General features: G+C 35.4%; 1 protein-coding gene across 6 annotated transcripts in view; it reads left to right on the top strand.

Annotated features, from left to right (window-relative positions):
• Window positions 1-6,773: 6,773 nt before the first annotated feature.
• LOC125665982 (fatty acid 2-hydroxylase-like) overlaps window positions 6,774-13,760 on the top strand; it is a 38,720-nt gene continuing 31,733 nt past the window's right edge. For all 6 annotated transcript variants that reach the window (XR_007366441.2, XR_007366440.2, XR_007366439.2 and 3 more), the window contains exon 1: window positions 6,774-11,333. Coding sequence is in view for 3 of the 6 variants with exons in the window: in XM_048899024.2 (XP_048754981.2) it covers window positions 11,091-11,333 (243 nt within the window). In the remaining 3 variants the exon portion in view is untranslated. The remainder of the gene's footprint in view (window positions 11,334-13,760) is intronic.

Genomic DNA, 13,760 nt, shown 5'->3' on the forward strand with positions numbered 1-13,760 from the left:
ACGCGCACCAACTGACCTTCACCTTGTAACAACATATAGACAGAACTTTGCTAGCAGTGTCTACCAACTGGTAGTTTTAAAAACGAAATTTAAAGATAAAAGATAATAGAACTTTCAATTATAAATAATAAAATATGATATTTCCCAACTTTGAATTGAATTATAATGCTTTCATTTTTTTTTTTAAGGAACGCGTACGTGTTTACAACAACAGCACGCCGCGCTCCCACTTCCTAAGTAACAACGTGTAGATAACAAAATATAATGATTAATAAAATTGCTTGAATAAAATGATTTAAAAGTATTGTGATTTTCACAATAAGTTTGATCATTTTTATTATATTTTTTCCCCCGAAATGCACCCGTGACAGTAGGCCTAGTTGTCAATGCTACATAATCGTATTATAATTTAGGCCTATCTAACTTCTCCAAAAATAAATTTTATAATAATTGCACTGTTTGTTTTAGAAAAGCAACAACGCTAATTACAGTTGTTTACAGAAATGGCATTCCCAAATAGTGTTTAGACAGTGATCCCATGTAAACATTATTTATTCGCAAATTTAGGCAGATTTCATATTCGCTTTCCTCGCTACATTTGGGTCGCTATTTGTATGCACTGGTGGCTAAAAGATATAAGACTCGGGAAATTTGTCAACATCGAAATAAATGTTATCCATGGTAAATAAATTAGGCCCCTAAAACCCGAGTTTTTAAAAATATCTAACACTACTATTACAACAAGTTGATCGACGAAGGTCGCATCGGGGCTTAGATTTAAGTCCGTATTGTGGCAAATTATCGCAATACTTCAGTGAACGAACTATTACAATTAATTTCTATAAGCATAAGGAAGACAAAATGCAGATAATTCTGTATACTTTGAAAACACGAGATGTGTCCTTTAAGCAAAGTTTCTCGCTAAAATAAAAAACTCCAGCACAGTGAAATTTGGTTTTATTCAAAATTATATGGAAAATTTTCAGATCATTCAGTTCATAGGGAACCCAAGTAAAATTACACTGTACGATTGATGGTTATCTATATGTTTAATTAAAGTTATCTGTGTTTTGCAGAGTAAAATTGATAGCATGTAGAGGAAATGATGGAATTCCAACCAACCTAGCACATATACGATTTATGCGGGAAATATTATATGCGTCAAAATCAAACATTTTTCAAAGTGCAGCGCGAGTTATTTCCCTCTGAATAACACGTTGCGGTCCTATTCTCTACTCAGTCTGAGTTCCGTGCGCTAGAGATGTAAGGGAAGCTTGCGTAACGCACCCTCTGGTGAGAGAATGCTTGCGGTCCATGCTAAAACGAACTCTGGCAGAGTTTGGTTGCGGTCCCCAATTCATTGCATCTTTATAAGGATTTACTATTTCTGATTGTACATGTAAATAAGTGCCAGTGTAATTACTGACAAATGATATTGCTGACGCTGTACAATACTTTTAGTCATTGATTATATTTATGTGTCCTTTATGTGATTCTTTGCAGTTCTCAACATATTTATATCAGAGTAAAGATGCATATGTCTTTGGAATATCATCAATTCTTCATAATTACTTTTCAGAAATTACATGTGCAAACAAAGCATGTAATCATTACCTTGTACACTGTAATCATTTCACACTGTGGACCAAAATATTAGGTGTCAATGACCGGAACGTTAATTATATCGAACACGCGTCTCTACTGCGATCTTTTTGTTGAAATATGTTTAATTTTATTCTTTTGAAAACCAATGTTAGTGTAAATCAACTTACTCAAATGTACACATAAATAATTATCAAACACGTAGCAATAGAAGGGAGTACCAGATTTTTTTTCTGCACATGCATAGTTGGTTTATTTTACAAAGTTTGATCTATAAACTACCTCCATTTATTAAAATAATATTTGAATTGTAATATTTAGGGAACCGATCAATCCCCCTCCCCCCTCCGCTATTTAGGATTTAAACTGGGTTTTGTTATATTTCTTTCGTTTTTGCTTTTGAAGTATTTTCAGACTCTTGTGAGGTCAACTTCTCCAGCTCTCCCCTCCCCCCATCCTGCGCGTGCCTGAAAACAATTATATCACATGCTTTCATCTTGCTTTATTTCTGGGTATTCCTGAAATTCTTGGTATTACACGTAATTGTATCATAACTTTGACAGAATTAAACATTAGACACGACTGACCCCCCCCCCCCCCCCCGTCCCCCCCCCCACCCCGTCCGCCATCCATTCATTCAATTTGATGAAATGTACATGTACTTCCTAAACAATGTTCTCCATAACATCGAAGGAACTAAAAAACTTGGTATTTTCAGAGATATGATACAACCTATTAAAGCTCAGCATGATAAAGATTTTGGTACCGTAAGCTTTGTTAACACTACATGTATTTTATTTGAAGCTTAGGACCGCATCGATACGCAGTATTAAGCACGCCCTTAATTTCCTGTGAAAGGGCAGTAACTACAAAAATATAGAAAATTCGTTGACGTTTCGGTCATAAAGTTTCCGCTTCATGGATCAAGAAGGATTCTTGCATCTTTTTGGAGTAACGCATTTAAGTAGTGTTTCTAAATCCTCTTTTTTACCAGTGTTAAAAATTTTGGTTTATTTACACAGGCACCTGAAGTAAGGATACTACTACTCCCCCCCCCCTTGATTTTTTGCGGCGACAATTTTCCGAAATTTGTGGATTCCCTGCCTATCTCATCCTATTTTCTATCTATGTAATCGCTTCACACTTTTTATAAGCTTTAGAGATTATTATCTTATCATACCAGTAGAAGGTAAATCTCTAAAGCATACAAAAAAGTGAAACGATTGTACATAAATCAATATTAGGGTGAGATCGACAGGTAATCCACACATTTCGGAGAAATTATCGTGCAAAAAAAAATATCAAAGGAGGGGAGGGGGACTAGATAGTATCCATACTTCAGGTGTCCATGTTTATTTAACCAGCGATTGTTTTTCTTTCTGGTCTTGCATTATCTGAAATTATCAATAGTTCATGTCAATATCATTAAAATATGAATCTACCTTAACCATCTGGCATTATTTAGAGAATGTTTTTTAAATGAAAATTTAATGACATAAACCGTCAGACACGTCATTATCGGTTTATCGTACGAATATCAGAGTAACCTTGAACAAGTTTGAATTTGATATTTATATATTCACTGTGTTCAAGATGTGGATTTTGATAAGAAACTTTGCTTAAGCAAAAAGGAATCTCGAACCCCCTACGCCACAAAATTTTCACCCCCCCCCCCCCGCCACATGGGGTTTTCAGTCATATACTCGGCATATCATGATTTCTGTTGGTTTCCTCAGTCGAATATTGAGTTTCTGGTAAAAAAAAAACAAAACTTGAGACTTTATGCAGTAGGAATGAAGATTTCTCATTAAATACACCGAAAAAATATACCCGGCGCCTACCCTATTTGTATATTGTCAAAGTGTTTGAGTGTTTCCAGAGTTCTAGACTGCCCAATTGCTAGTGCTAGCTTGTCAATAACCATTGTCTTCCGTACAATACTTTTGACTGTCTAGATTTATTTTGATTAAACACAATCAGTCTTTGAAGACTTATTGACCTACTTTCTTCGCTTCGAATTCACATCCCCGCGCTACACCGATCACGGTCCCCGCATGTGGCAGTGTACACGGTGGGTATTTAGAATGATCCAGTCACTTCTTTTGCATAAAATGATGATGTGGCTCACAGCATGCCGTCAATACAAAGAGTCAAAACAAACTTATTTTATTGTTTATATATACAGAATGTAGTCAGTGGATACAGGTACGAGTTCTAAGTCTCCAGTATTTAGTATTTTGATTAACACGTGTATCGTCTGAATGTACCATTCTGACTATTTGGTCTGTACTTTGTCAAATTGTGAAAGTACTTTATTGTGTCTTCAACAACACAGAAATGTCGGAACAAAGGGTCCCAATATGTCCGAGACATGGCCATTATTCTCTGTGACAAATTCAAGACATGCGAGGGAAACTCCTAAAACATTGAAGCTTCGAGAGCACCCACCCCCTCTATATCCTATTTACAGAAGTGGACAGACACGGTCTATATTCTCTTTACAGAAGTGGACAGACACAGTCTATATTCTCTTTACAGAAGTGGACAGACACGGTCTATATTCTGGGTGCAGACTATGATTGTTCACTTCTCTAAAGAGAATACTCCGTCCCTTGAAGAAAATACCAGAGATGGTTTAGGGGGGGGGGGGGGGGGGTAGTAAAAGGCTGGTGGCTGTCTCGAAGCTTCAATGTGTTCAGAACTGAGCCCTGGTAAGAGCCCAAGCGAACTGTAGTTTGCTCTCATTTTGGGGGTTGTTCTTTTGGTTGTTGATTGAAGAGTTAAACTTATTCGTCGATATTTGCATATTTTTGGAAGAGTACAAAGTATAAAATTCGTACATAGCACCCATTATATCGTGTGTTTTTACAGCATTTACATTTTAAGCATTTTAATTGTCTTAATATTTTCTAGCGATAGGAAATAATTGGAGCCTTTTTCACCTTTACATAACGAAATGGATCGTGAGCATTCAAAGCCAATCAAAGGTACCTTGACTTTTTAAAAATCATAAAGTGTATATTAATTCTGTCTCAAGATCAAATCGATATTCTTAAAGTTTGAGTCCTCAACGTCAGCTTCTGTTTCGTTTTCTATATTTCTAATTAATTAATATCCCTTTTTTGAAAATACTGTGGAAAAAGCTTCTGCTTTCATTTTAAATGTTTCATACTTATATTGGAAGTCTCTCTCTCTCTCTCTCTCTCTCTCTCTCTCTCTTAGTGCATGTATTTCATTCGTATAATTAGATATACACATGATAGTATTTTACTTTTAAACAGTATATGTGAGAGGTCTTTTAAAAGTGATTCGCATGTCGGATGAATCGCACAATGTTAGATCTTATCAAAAAGGCGTGTATGTGAATACCAATAAGATGCATGTATCTGTATATCAATCTGTTAAAATCAGATCCTTTGATCTAAAGTCACTTGTTTCAGTTTCATGTGGAGTATATTTTAGATTCTGATTTCCTCTTTTTTTTTCTTTTTTTTTTTCTTTTTGCTATTTATATCGTCTAGATGAAAATCATCAAATTTTCAGTGTTATTTCCTCTTTCATTTCGATTTATCTTAAAAATCTAGTATTAATACTTCGATCCGATTGGGTACATCATTTCCATTACGTCACGTAAAACCACAAGATTCTGGGTGTCTACCAATCAAATGAATAAAAAATGTCTAATGCACAAATTGTCATTTTTGATTCACACAAACTTTGAGTGTATTATTAATTTTTAAGTTAAAATCTCTGCATAGAATAACATTTGCCTATGCTATTTTCTAAAACAAAAATTTGCAGTGATTTGTAAAGAAAAGAATTCTATTTGGCCCATGAATATTTACAAGCGAAAATACGTGTTCTGCAGATCGGTGAGAGATACCAAAGGCATCTTTGGCAACGGTTAGCTCCACCATGAAAAGTGTGAGTGTGGGTGGGTGGGGGGGGGGGGGGCACATCCCCAAATTAATATATAAACTCAAATAATGATGAGAGCAATGATTGGTATGATGCGCGCATTAATAAGTTAATTGATGAGAGCAATAATTGATTTGATGCGCGCATCAATTCATTTATTGCTTTCATCAATTCATTGATGCGCGCATCAATGTGGTGGAATTATTGCTCGCAAAATAACATTTGGAGGTCGGTATAAGTGATTAAGTGATCTCTATAATTCGAATGATGACACCTTAATTACTTACACCGCTTTTATAAAAGGAAGTAATGGTACATCAATTCTTTTGAATAAAATATATCTTTAATTTATGTAGTTGCTCTCTCTCTCTCTCTCTCTCTCTCTCTCTCTCTCTCTCTCTCTCTCTCTCATGGTATCATTAATTCAATTGAAGAGAGCAATAATTCAACTATTGCACGCATTAATCGCGTTGATATCATAAAAGAGGGCAACAATTCAATTATAGCGATCATCAATTCAGCAGAATAATTAATATTATCAATAATTCAATTATTGCGCGCAATAATTCAGGATTGAAGATATCATTAATTATTTAAAGAGATCTTTAATTGAAATGTTGCGCACATCAAATAATTGAAGATACCTTCAATTATCTGAGTTTATGTTAATTTAGTGCTCCGTGCATCACAACATTTTTGAACAGTTGCATGGAATTCGTGCTAACGAACTGTTTTGCAGTCTGAATATTTTATATCAGTGAGACTTTCGTGGATGCAGTTGTTCAGGTGCTGTTGTGTCATGGTACTTGTTTCTAGTCAAGTTCCAATGTTCGCCCATATTACCATTTATTATTATCATTATCAAAGAGTTCGGTTATACAATTTGTTTCGTTTCGTTTCGGTGGGTTTCGTTTCGCATTATACAGGTACCCATTTTTTCATCCGAAACCCATGTCATTAGTTTTATTTGTCGTATTCTGGGAATAGCACGGGGAGGGGGTATGTATCTAAGATCTGTATATGATGTCCACACTTCAGGTGCGTGTGTCATATGCTTGTCCTCTCCATAGATTTAAAGACAGTCCACATCTCAGTAAAACATCTATTTTAACTGATGTAAGATATGAACTTTTCTGATAAGCCGAACATATCCTCGTGTATCAGTCCATCTTACTGCTGCCACTTACCGGATCCTTCTCCTCTTCCGGGGAGAAGACACAGGGGTGGATCAAGCGCAAAGATTACATCGAATCGATGCAATCATTCGCCGGATGCGCGCATGTGGGTGAGGTTAAAAAGGTTTGAACCGAATCCCTGTATAATGTGTTATTTCTAAAATTAATTTTCGTAACACTAGATTCAGTTTTGGTATCATTAAAGCAATATTAGCTGTCATTTTGCTGTTAAAAATATTTGTTGTAAATTGTGATTTACTATTTCAATGACAGAAAAAATAAGGTATATGAATTTTTGTTGTTGATATTTGTGTTAGAAAATATATTTAGAGGCTCTGAATCACAGGCACTTGTTTCATACATGAGTTCCCCCTCCTGTGGTATTATTAAAGAGGGGGGACTCATGTATGAAACAAGTACCTGTACTCTGAATGAAGCAAAATTACCCGTACAAAAATAGATTTGTATATAATGCTAGAAATTCAATAGAGCCGAAATCTTTATTTTGATAAATCTTAAACTTGGTTTTGATTGTGGGCCTAATCTTGCTTTAAAGTCTTATTCACTCTAATACTGAGCGAAACTTCGGCCCCGCTGGGGAACAAGGCTCTAAAGATAATACGTACGTTAAAAAAAAAAAGAGAACAAAAATCGGCAAAAGAAATTTGATTGTCATAAATACAAGACTCTGATGTGCAATTTGTACTCTAAACACTCAATTTGTTCAAAATGAATTGCATACTATAGTAATCATTATCGTAAGGTGAACATATCGAACAGTGATCAATCTCATAACCCCTATAAGGAATACAAAATTAAGAGTTGGGCAGACACAGATCTCTGGATATATCAGGGGTAGGATCAGGTGCCCAGGAGGAGTAAGCATCTCCTATCGGCCAGTAAACGGAGAAATCTGCAGTCAAAATCAGTGACTAAAGAACGGCCGAACAATTGTTATGAAATACGTCAAATAGCTTTTGACCCAATGACTGGTATTCGCAAACTAGATCGTTATAACGAAAAGGTGATGATAACGAACATTGATGAATCTCATAACTCCTGTAAGGAATACAAAATTAAGAGTTGGAAAAACACGGTCCCCTTGGCATACCAGAAGTGAGATCAGGTGACTAGGAGGAGTAAACATTCCCTGTCGACCTGTCATACCCACCGTGAGACTTATATCTCGATCGGGTAAATGGAGTAAGCATTTGACCCAATGACGTTGTAAACTAGATCGTTATAACAATCATAGAATTTGCAAAATGCAAACTTTAAACGGGACTGTTGAAACTCTTGTAACACCAACTTGTTTGTCAGTAGCCCGCCTCGATTTAAAAACTGATCATACGCAGAGCAAGCTCTTGCATATCGAATCAGCTGAGAGACATAAGCACCATATTGTTACACTGGAGAAGGTGCTGTTAGAGAAAATCTTATTCTAATAAGATTGCTGCCTAATATATATTGTGTATCACTAATAAAGAAAAACTCTTCAACAATTCCTTCATGGGATTCCTCATTTGAACGGAAAATTTAGGGACCGTTTTTATTTGGGGATTTTCATACCTAGACGGTATGAACAATGCAAAATTGATAGTGATAGAGTTAGTCTAACAGTCAAATGACCTATTGGAAGCGAACAGCGGTCACCTACGTGTACATTAATTGCTAGAACCAGCCGAAGGCGAGTGTAAATTTCCAGACATGAATTACTGCTCCGAGATTCCAAGAACGCGTCAGTCCGAATATCCAACGAAGCCGAATCTCAGCCGAGGTGACTCCTCTTGGTAATTCACTTCTCCTGGTTTTCTTCCAGACATGTTCTACATTTCTTTTCTTTTTTAGAATTGGAAGCACCAGTGCTCACCCTAGCCGTTTGTTATGTTTGTTTGTTTGAGCTGTTGCTAGAGTTGAAAGAAGACAATTGATTGATTGAATATTGTTTAACGTCCCTCTGGAGAATTTTTCACCCATATGGAGACGTCACCATTGCCGGTGAAGGGCTACACAATTTAGGCCTATGCTCGGCGCTTATAGCCTTTGAGCAGGGAGGAACCTTTACCGTGCCACACCTGCTGTGACACGGGACCTCGGTTTTTGTGGTCTCATCTGAAGGACCATCCCATTTAGTCGCCTCTTACGACAAGCAAGGGGTACTGAGGACCTATTCTAACCCGGATCCCCACGGGGTGAAAGAAGACGAAAAAACAAAAACAATTAGGTGGATTTAGTATATGATGGTCTATATCTAGACACTGCAATTAGGGTGTAGACTTGAACTTGAAATAAGTTGGAATACACGACTGAACTCTTTTAGGACGGAGAATGGTCCTTATGTTGACGGCATCTATTAGAATCCTAAGTAATGCGTTCAATACATGATAGGCTTGTAAGCACTTCTAGTATAAACAAGAGGAACCCATCCAACACGTATATGTCACGTGACATCTTTGGTGTTGGCAAAATGGAATCAGGTGTGTTATGTAACTCATGTGAGTTTCTAGTTAGCTCAGATGAGCTGAAAGCTCAAGTGAGCTATTCTGTTATCTTTCTGTCCGCCCGTCCGTCCGTCGTACCTTTCGTCTGTCCGTGATTCTTTAACTTAGGTAAAGAGAATTCAAGTTTGTTGAAATGAAGTGCCACGCCCCTTTTGAAATAATCGGTAAAATTTTTGTGGAATTCAATCAAACTTAGCACAAATCATCCTTTCCGTTTGGGCTGGATGGGGCCACAAAAGAGGATCAAAATTTTTAAAAGGGGATATATAGGATAAATCTTTAAAAAATCTTCTTCTCAAGAACAACAGGGTCATGAATACTGATATCAATATGCGAGTATCTGCCAGGTAGTGCAGATACAAGTCTGTTCAAATCACGACCATGGGTGGGTGGTGTAGGATGAAGCCTGGCCAATAGGGGATCAAAGTTCTATATGGAAATGTAGAGAAACATCTTTGGAAATCTACGTAAGAATTAAACAGGGTCATGGTTTAAACATATTTAAAATATACATGGATCACCCAGTAGTGTAAATTCAAGTTTGTTCAATTAAGGGTCCCCAGAGGTAGGGTGATGCCATAATAGGAGATTAAAGTCTGATGTGGAAATATACAGGAAATTAATGAAAACAAAGTCTTTTCAAGATTGGCAGGGCCACAATAAATCATATGAAAATTAGATTGTTCCTAAGCTCTGTGGATTCAAGTTTTTATTATGTCCCTGTGATTGAAGACTGGGGGTGGATGGGGAGTGGGAGTATTGTTTTTGTCCTGTCTGTCTAAAACTTAAACCTTGATCGTAACATTTGAGTGGTGAGAGATAGAGATTTCATATGTGTATTCCTTGTGATAAGACTTTCTTTTGGTACCAAAGTTTGTACCTTGACCTTTGAGTTTGATCTACGTTTAAGAAAATCAAACCCAGGCAGTATCTCCTGAACTATTTAAGGTAGTGCTTTAATATTTAGTTTAAACACTCATTTAAAAACTTCATTTGATGCCATGATGTTTGACCTTGTGACCGTGACCTTGAATTTGACCCAAATTAAAAAAAATAATCTAAAGATTTATTTATTTACAACTTTTGAATAGTGAGTGATACGTTTTTCATATTTCATATATGCATTCCTTGTGGCACCCCCCGTTTTTTCTTTTGGTACCAAAGATTTTGACGTTGTATCCTTGATCTTGGGGTTTTGACTGACTTTTAGTTTTCTTAAACGTAGGCAATATCCTCTGAACTTTTAAAGGTAGGGATTTTATGTTGCACATAGATTTTCTTTGGAAAGATCTTTCATTTCATGCCATGATTTTTTAAAAATCTTTTGACTTTGTATCATGGTTATATCGTGACCCTATGGGGCTAGGTTGGAACCATATATATATGGGGTTCAATTTTTTCCCCCATGCATGGGAATAAAGATTGCAATAAATCTTTCAAAATCACAGTAGCTGAACAACAGCAGGGCCAAGATGATTCATGTAAGCGGTGTGGTCCATGGAACTCTTTTTTTTTTTTTTTTTTTTTTTTAAAGATATACTGTAAAGTACTAGACTAGTCAACCAATGAATCTACATGTAAATTTTCATATGCAATCGCTAAATATTTCATAAAATTTAAAAAAAAATTGAATAAACTTTAAAAATTTCATATACTTTAAATCACTATATAACTAGGAAGATCATAAAGAATTATTTTTCATAAGTTCTTTAAATCTATGCTAACTATAATTTATGCATGATCACGCCACATCCTATTTATCTGTATGCCTTTACTGTTATTAGTCAACACCAAGTAAATACCTCATTTTAGTTTGACCCGTTATAGATAAACATAGTAGCTCGATGCAGTTTTGCAATCTTCTACGTTGTGGTAGCCGGTGGTGTCAGAAACAATGATCTACTACACTGAGAACGAAATCAAAGAGGAAATAGAAAAGGGAAAAATTATTCTTCTTCGAGAAAATCAAGTGTACGATGTGACGGAGTTTGCAGACAGGCACCCAGGTGGTCGAGAATACCTGGCGAAACAAGTTGGAAATGATGTTACACAACAGATGAAAAATGAAACTCCTCATCAACATAGCTTAGCAGCCTATACTATTCTTAAGAAATATTGCGTGGGAAGTTTAATGCAGGTGAGATAGATAGGTAGATAATGAACAACTCTTTTTAAGGCGTTGCGTAAGCGGCGCATCGGTCAGTGTTGGGTGTGGAGTTTTCGTCATGAGCAAACCACTTGTTGTAACTAAACATGTCGACTCGTGTTGTGTAATATGAGTGGAACACAGGTAAATTTAATATGTCAGTGGATGGAATGGTCATTAGATGAATTAGCGTAGTAGCTGTTGGTTTACCTGTGTGTACGTGCTGAGGTGCAGATATGTACTTGACCCCCATGCTTTACAACACTCGTATATTTTGAGAAATATTTTTATCTCCAGATATGAAAGGTACGACTGGAATATAGAGGACAGAAAATTATTGTGCAAGTGCACATACAGATCTGTGTTCAATTTTATTATAATAATCTATTCAGAAACTTTAAAAGACCTGTTTTGTCCTGTAAAAACCCCTATAATCCTTCAATAAAACAAAAATTAAAATTAAAAGAGACTGATTTAAAAACATGTGTACATGCATAAAGTTGCTTATCATCACAATCAATTTGTTTTTATTTTTAAGTTTCAACTTCTTTTATCTCATGTATGGATTTAAATTTAGAAATTACATTGAGTCACATGCTAAAGGGGCTTGTTTGCATAAATATGTCAAAATTTAGAAAATATGCTCTAGGTAGTATCATACAGATCTATGTGTAAATTTTTTTCCTCAAGTTCAATTTTATTGAAACTTTAGTATTTTGTTCTAAGGAACAAAACCTCTTATTGTGCATGGTGTAAAAGAAATCTATACTATACTAATTTTTCTCCACTTGATTTCAAATATAGGGTATATATCAGAGTCTGACCCTGTAGTTAGAAGAATGTGAAATTAAACTTTCATGATAAGAATGTGCCCTATGCACAGACACATGGGGCATGGATCATGATCATCACCCCCCCCCACCACCTTATTTTTTTTTTTTTTATCTGGGATAGACTTCAATTTTTTTTTTTCTACTTATATATGTAAATATCATCCAAAACTTTTATTTTTGTAGAAAAAATAAATCTATCCCAAATCAGAAAAAATAAGGTGATAATGTGGTGGGGGTGGGGGGTAAATGCCCCAAGTGCCTGTGGCCCTACGCAAATATTATCTATAGGAATTTCAGTGGCAGATTTAGAGCCCCTGGGCGCCCTCTTTTGACACAAATTTACAAGGCAGTACTGGCATATGTAGATGAAAACTCCAGATTTGGCACCCAAAATGGCTGAGTATTCCCCCCCCCCCCCCCTTTTATATTGGAAATCCTGGATACACCACTGGATTTTACAAAAATTAATAATACTTTAAATTTTATAAAGCTGTCCGTTTGTTACTAAGTCTTGACAAAATATATATGGTAATTATTATATTTGTGTGCATTGCGATGTACTAGCTGTCAATTTAACATGCATTTGGTTCATCAATAGCAAATCCTGGACGCAGAATTGCTTCATATTAAGATCTCTTAAGAAAGAAAATGCATAATTCAAATTTTGAAAAAAAATTTATAATACCATAATGAACAAAATGATATAGAGATTGATATATATTTTAAAATAAAGAAAATTCAAATTAGGATTTGGGATATTTTGGACCTTTTAGAAAATTTTATTAAGAAAAAAAGGACACATCCAGCAAATGATGTCATCATTTTAGACCTTTAACCTTAAGATATGGCCTTGACCTTCATTTTACTTTAAGACAAAAGACTGCTTATACATACATGTCAAAATATCAGGTCCCTACTAACTACACAACAAAAGTTGTCCACTACTTTATAATAGACAGTTAAATCTCACAAAGTTGAAATTGCATTCCAGATTTAGACTTCCAGACCTCCAAAATATTGGATGTCTCCCATATTTTTCAGTATATGCCAAATGCCATGGATTGTATTAGTTTGTTGAAAACATCATTGAATATTAATATTATGGAAATCTCATTTATTAAATTAATGAATTTAAGAAAATATATAAGTGAAAACTAATTTTTAATACAGGTGTTTGGTTACTACCAAAGAAGATTTTGTATCAAAGTTGCATGAATGGGATTTCGTAGAAAATTAATTATTTCAGTATTTTTAAATCCTATTTCACCACATAATGTCATTTATATCAATACTTAACAACAGGATAGGATACATTACTCACAGCAATGTTCAGATACTTGTCTTACATGTGTTACACGCAACATGTGTAAAGCAATGGTGGTCATGTGATACTTGCTGCATGATGTTTATGTGTTTTTTGTAAACATTTGAAGTTTCTAGACACCTCATTATTTACCTATAGGATAAGACTCTGATGAGTTAAGTAAATAATCTTGATAATCCTGTTTGTTTTATAGAATTCATACATACATTGATAATGATATGTTAGTGCCAGATATTGAACTCCTGGATTTAAATATCTCAT

Source organism: Ostrea edulis, chromosome 1 (genome assembly GCF_947568905.1).
Source record: "Ostrea edulis chromosome 1, xbOstEdul1.1, whole genome shotgun sequence".
Lineage (NCBI taxonomy): Eukaryota > Metazoa > Mollusca > Bivalvia > Ostreida > Ostreidae > Ostrea > Ostrea edulis.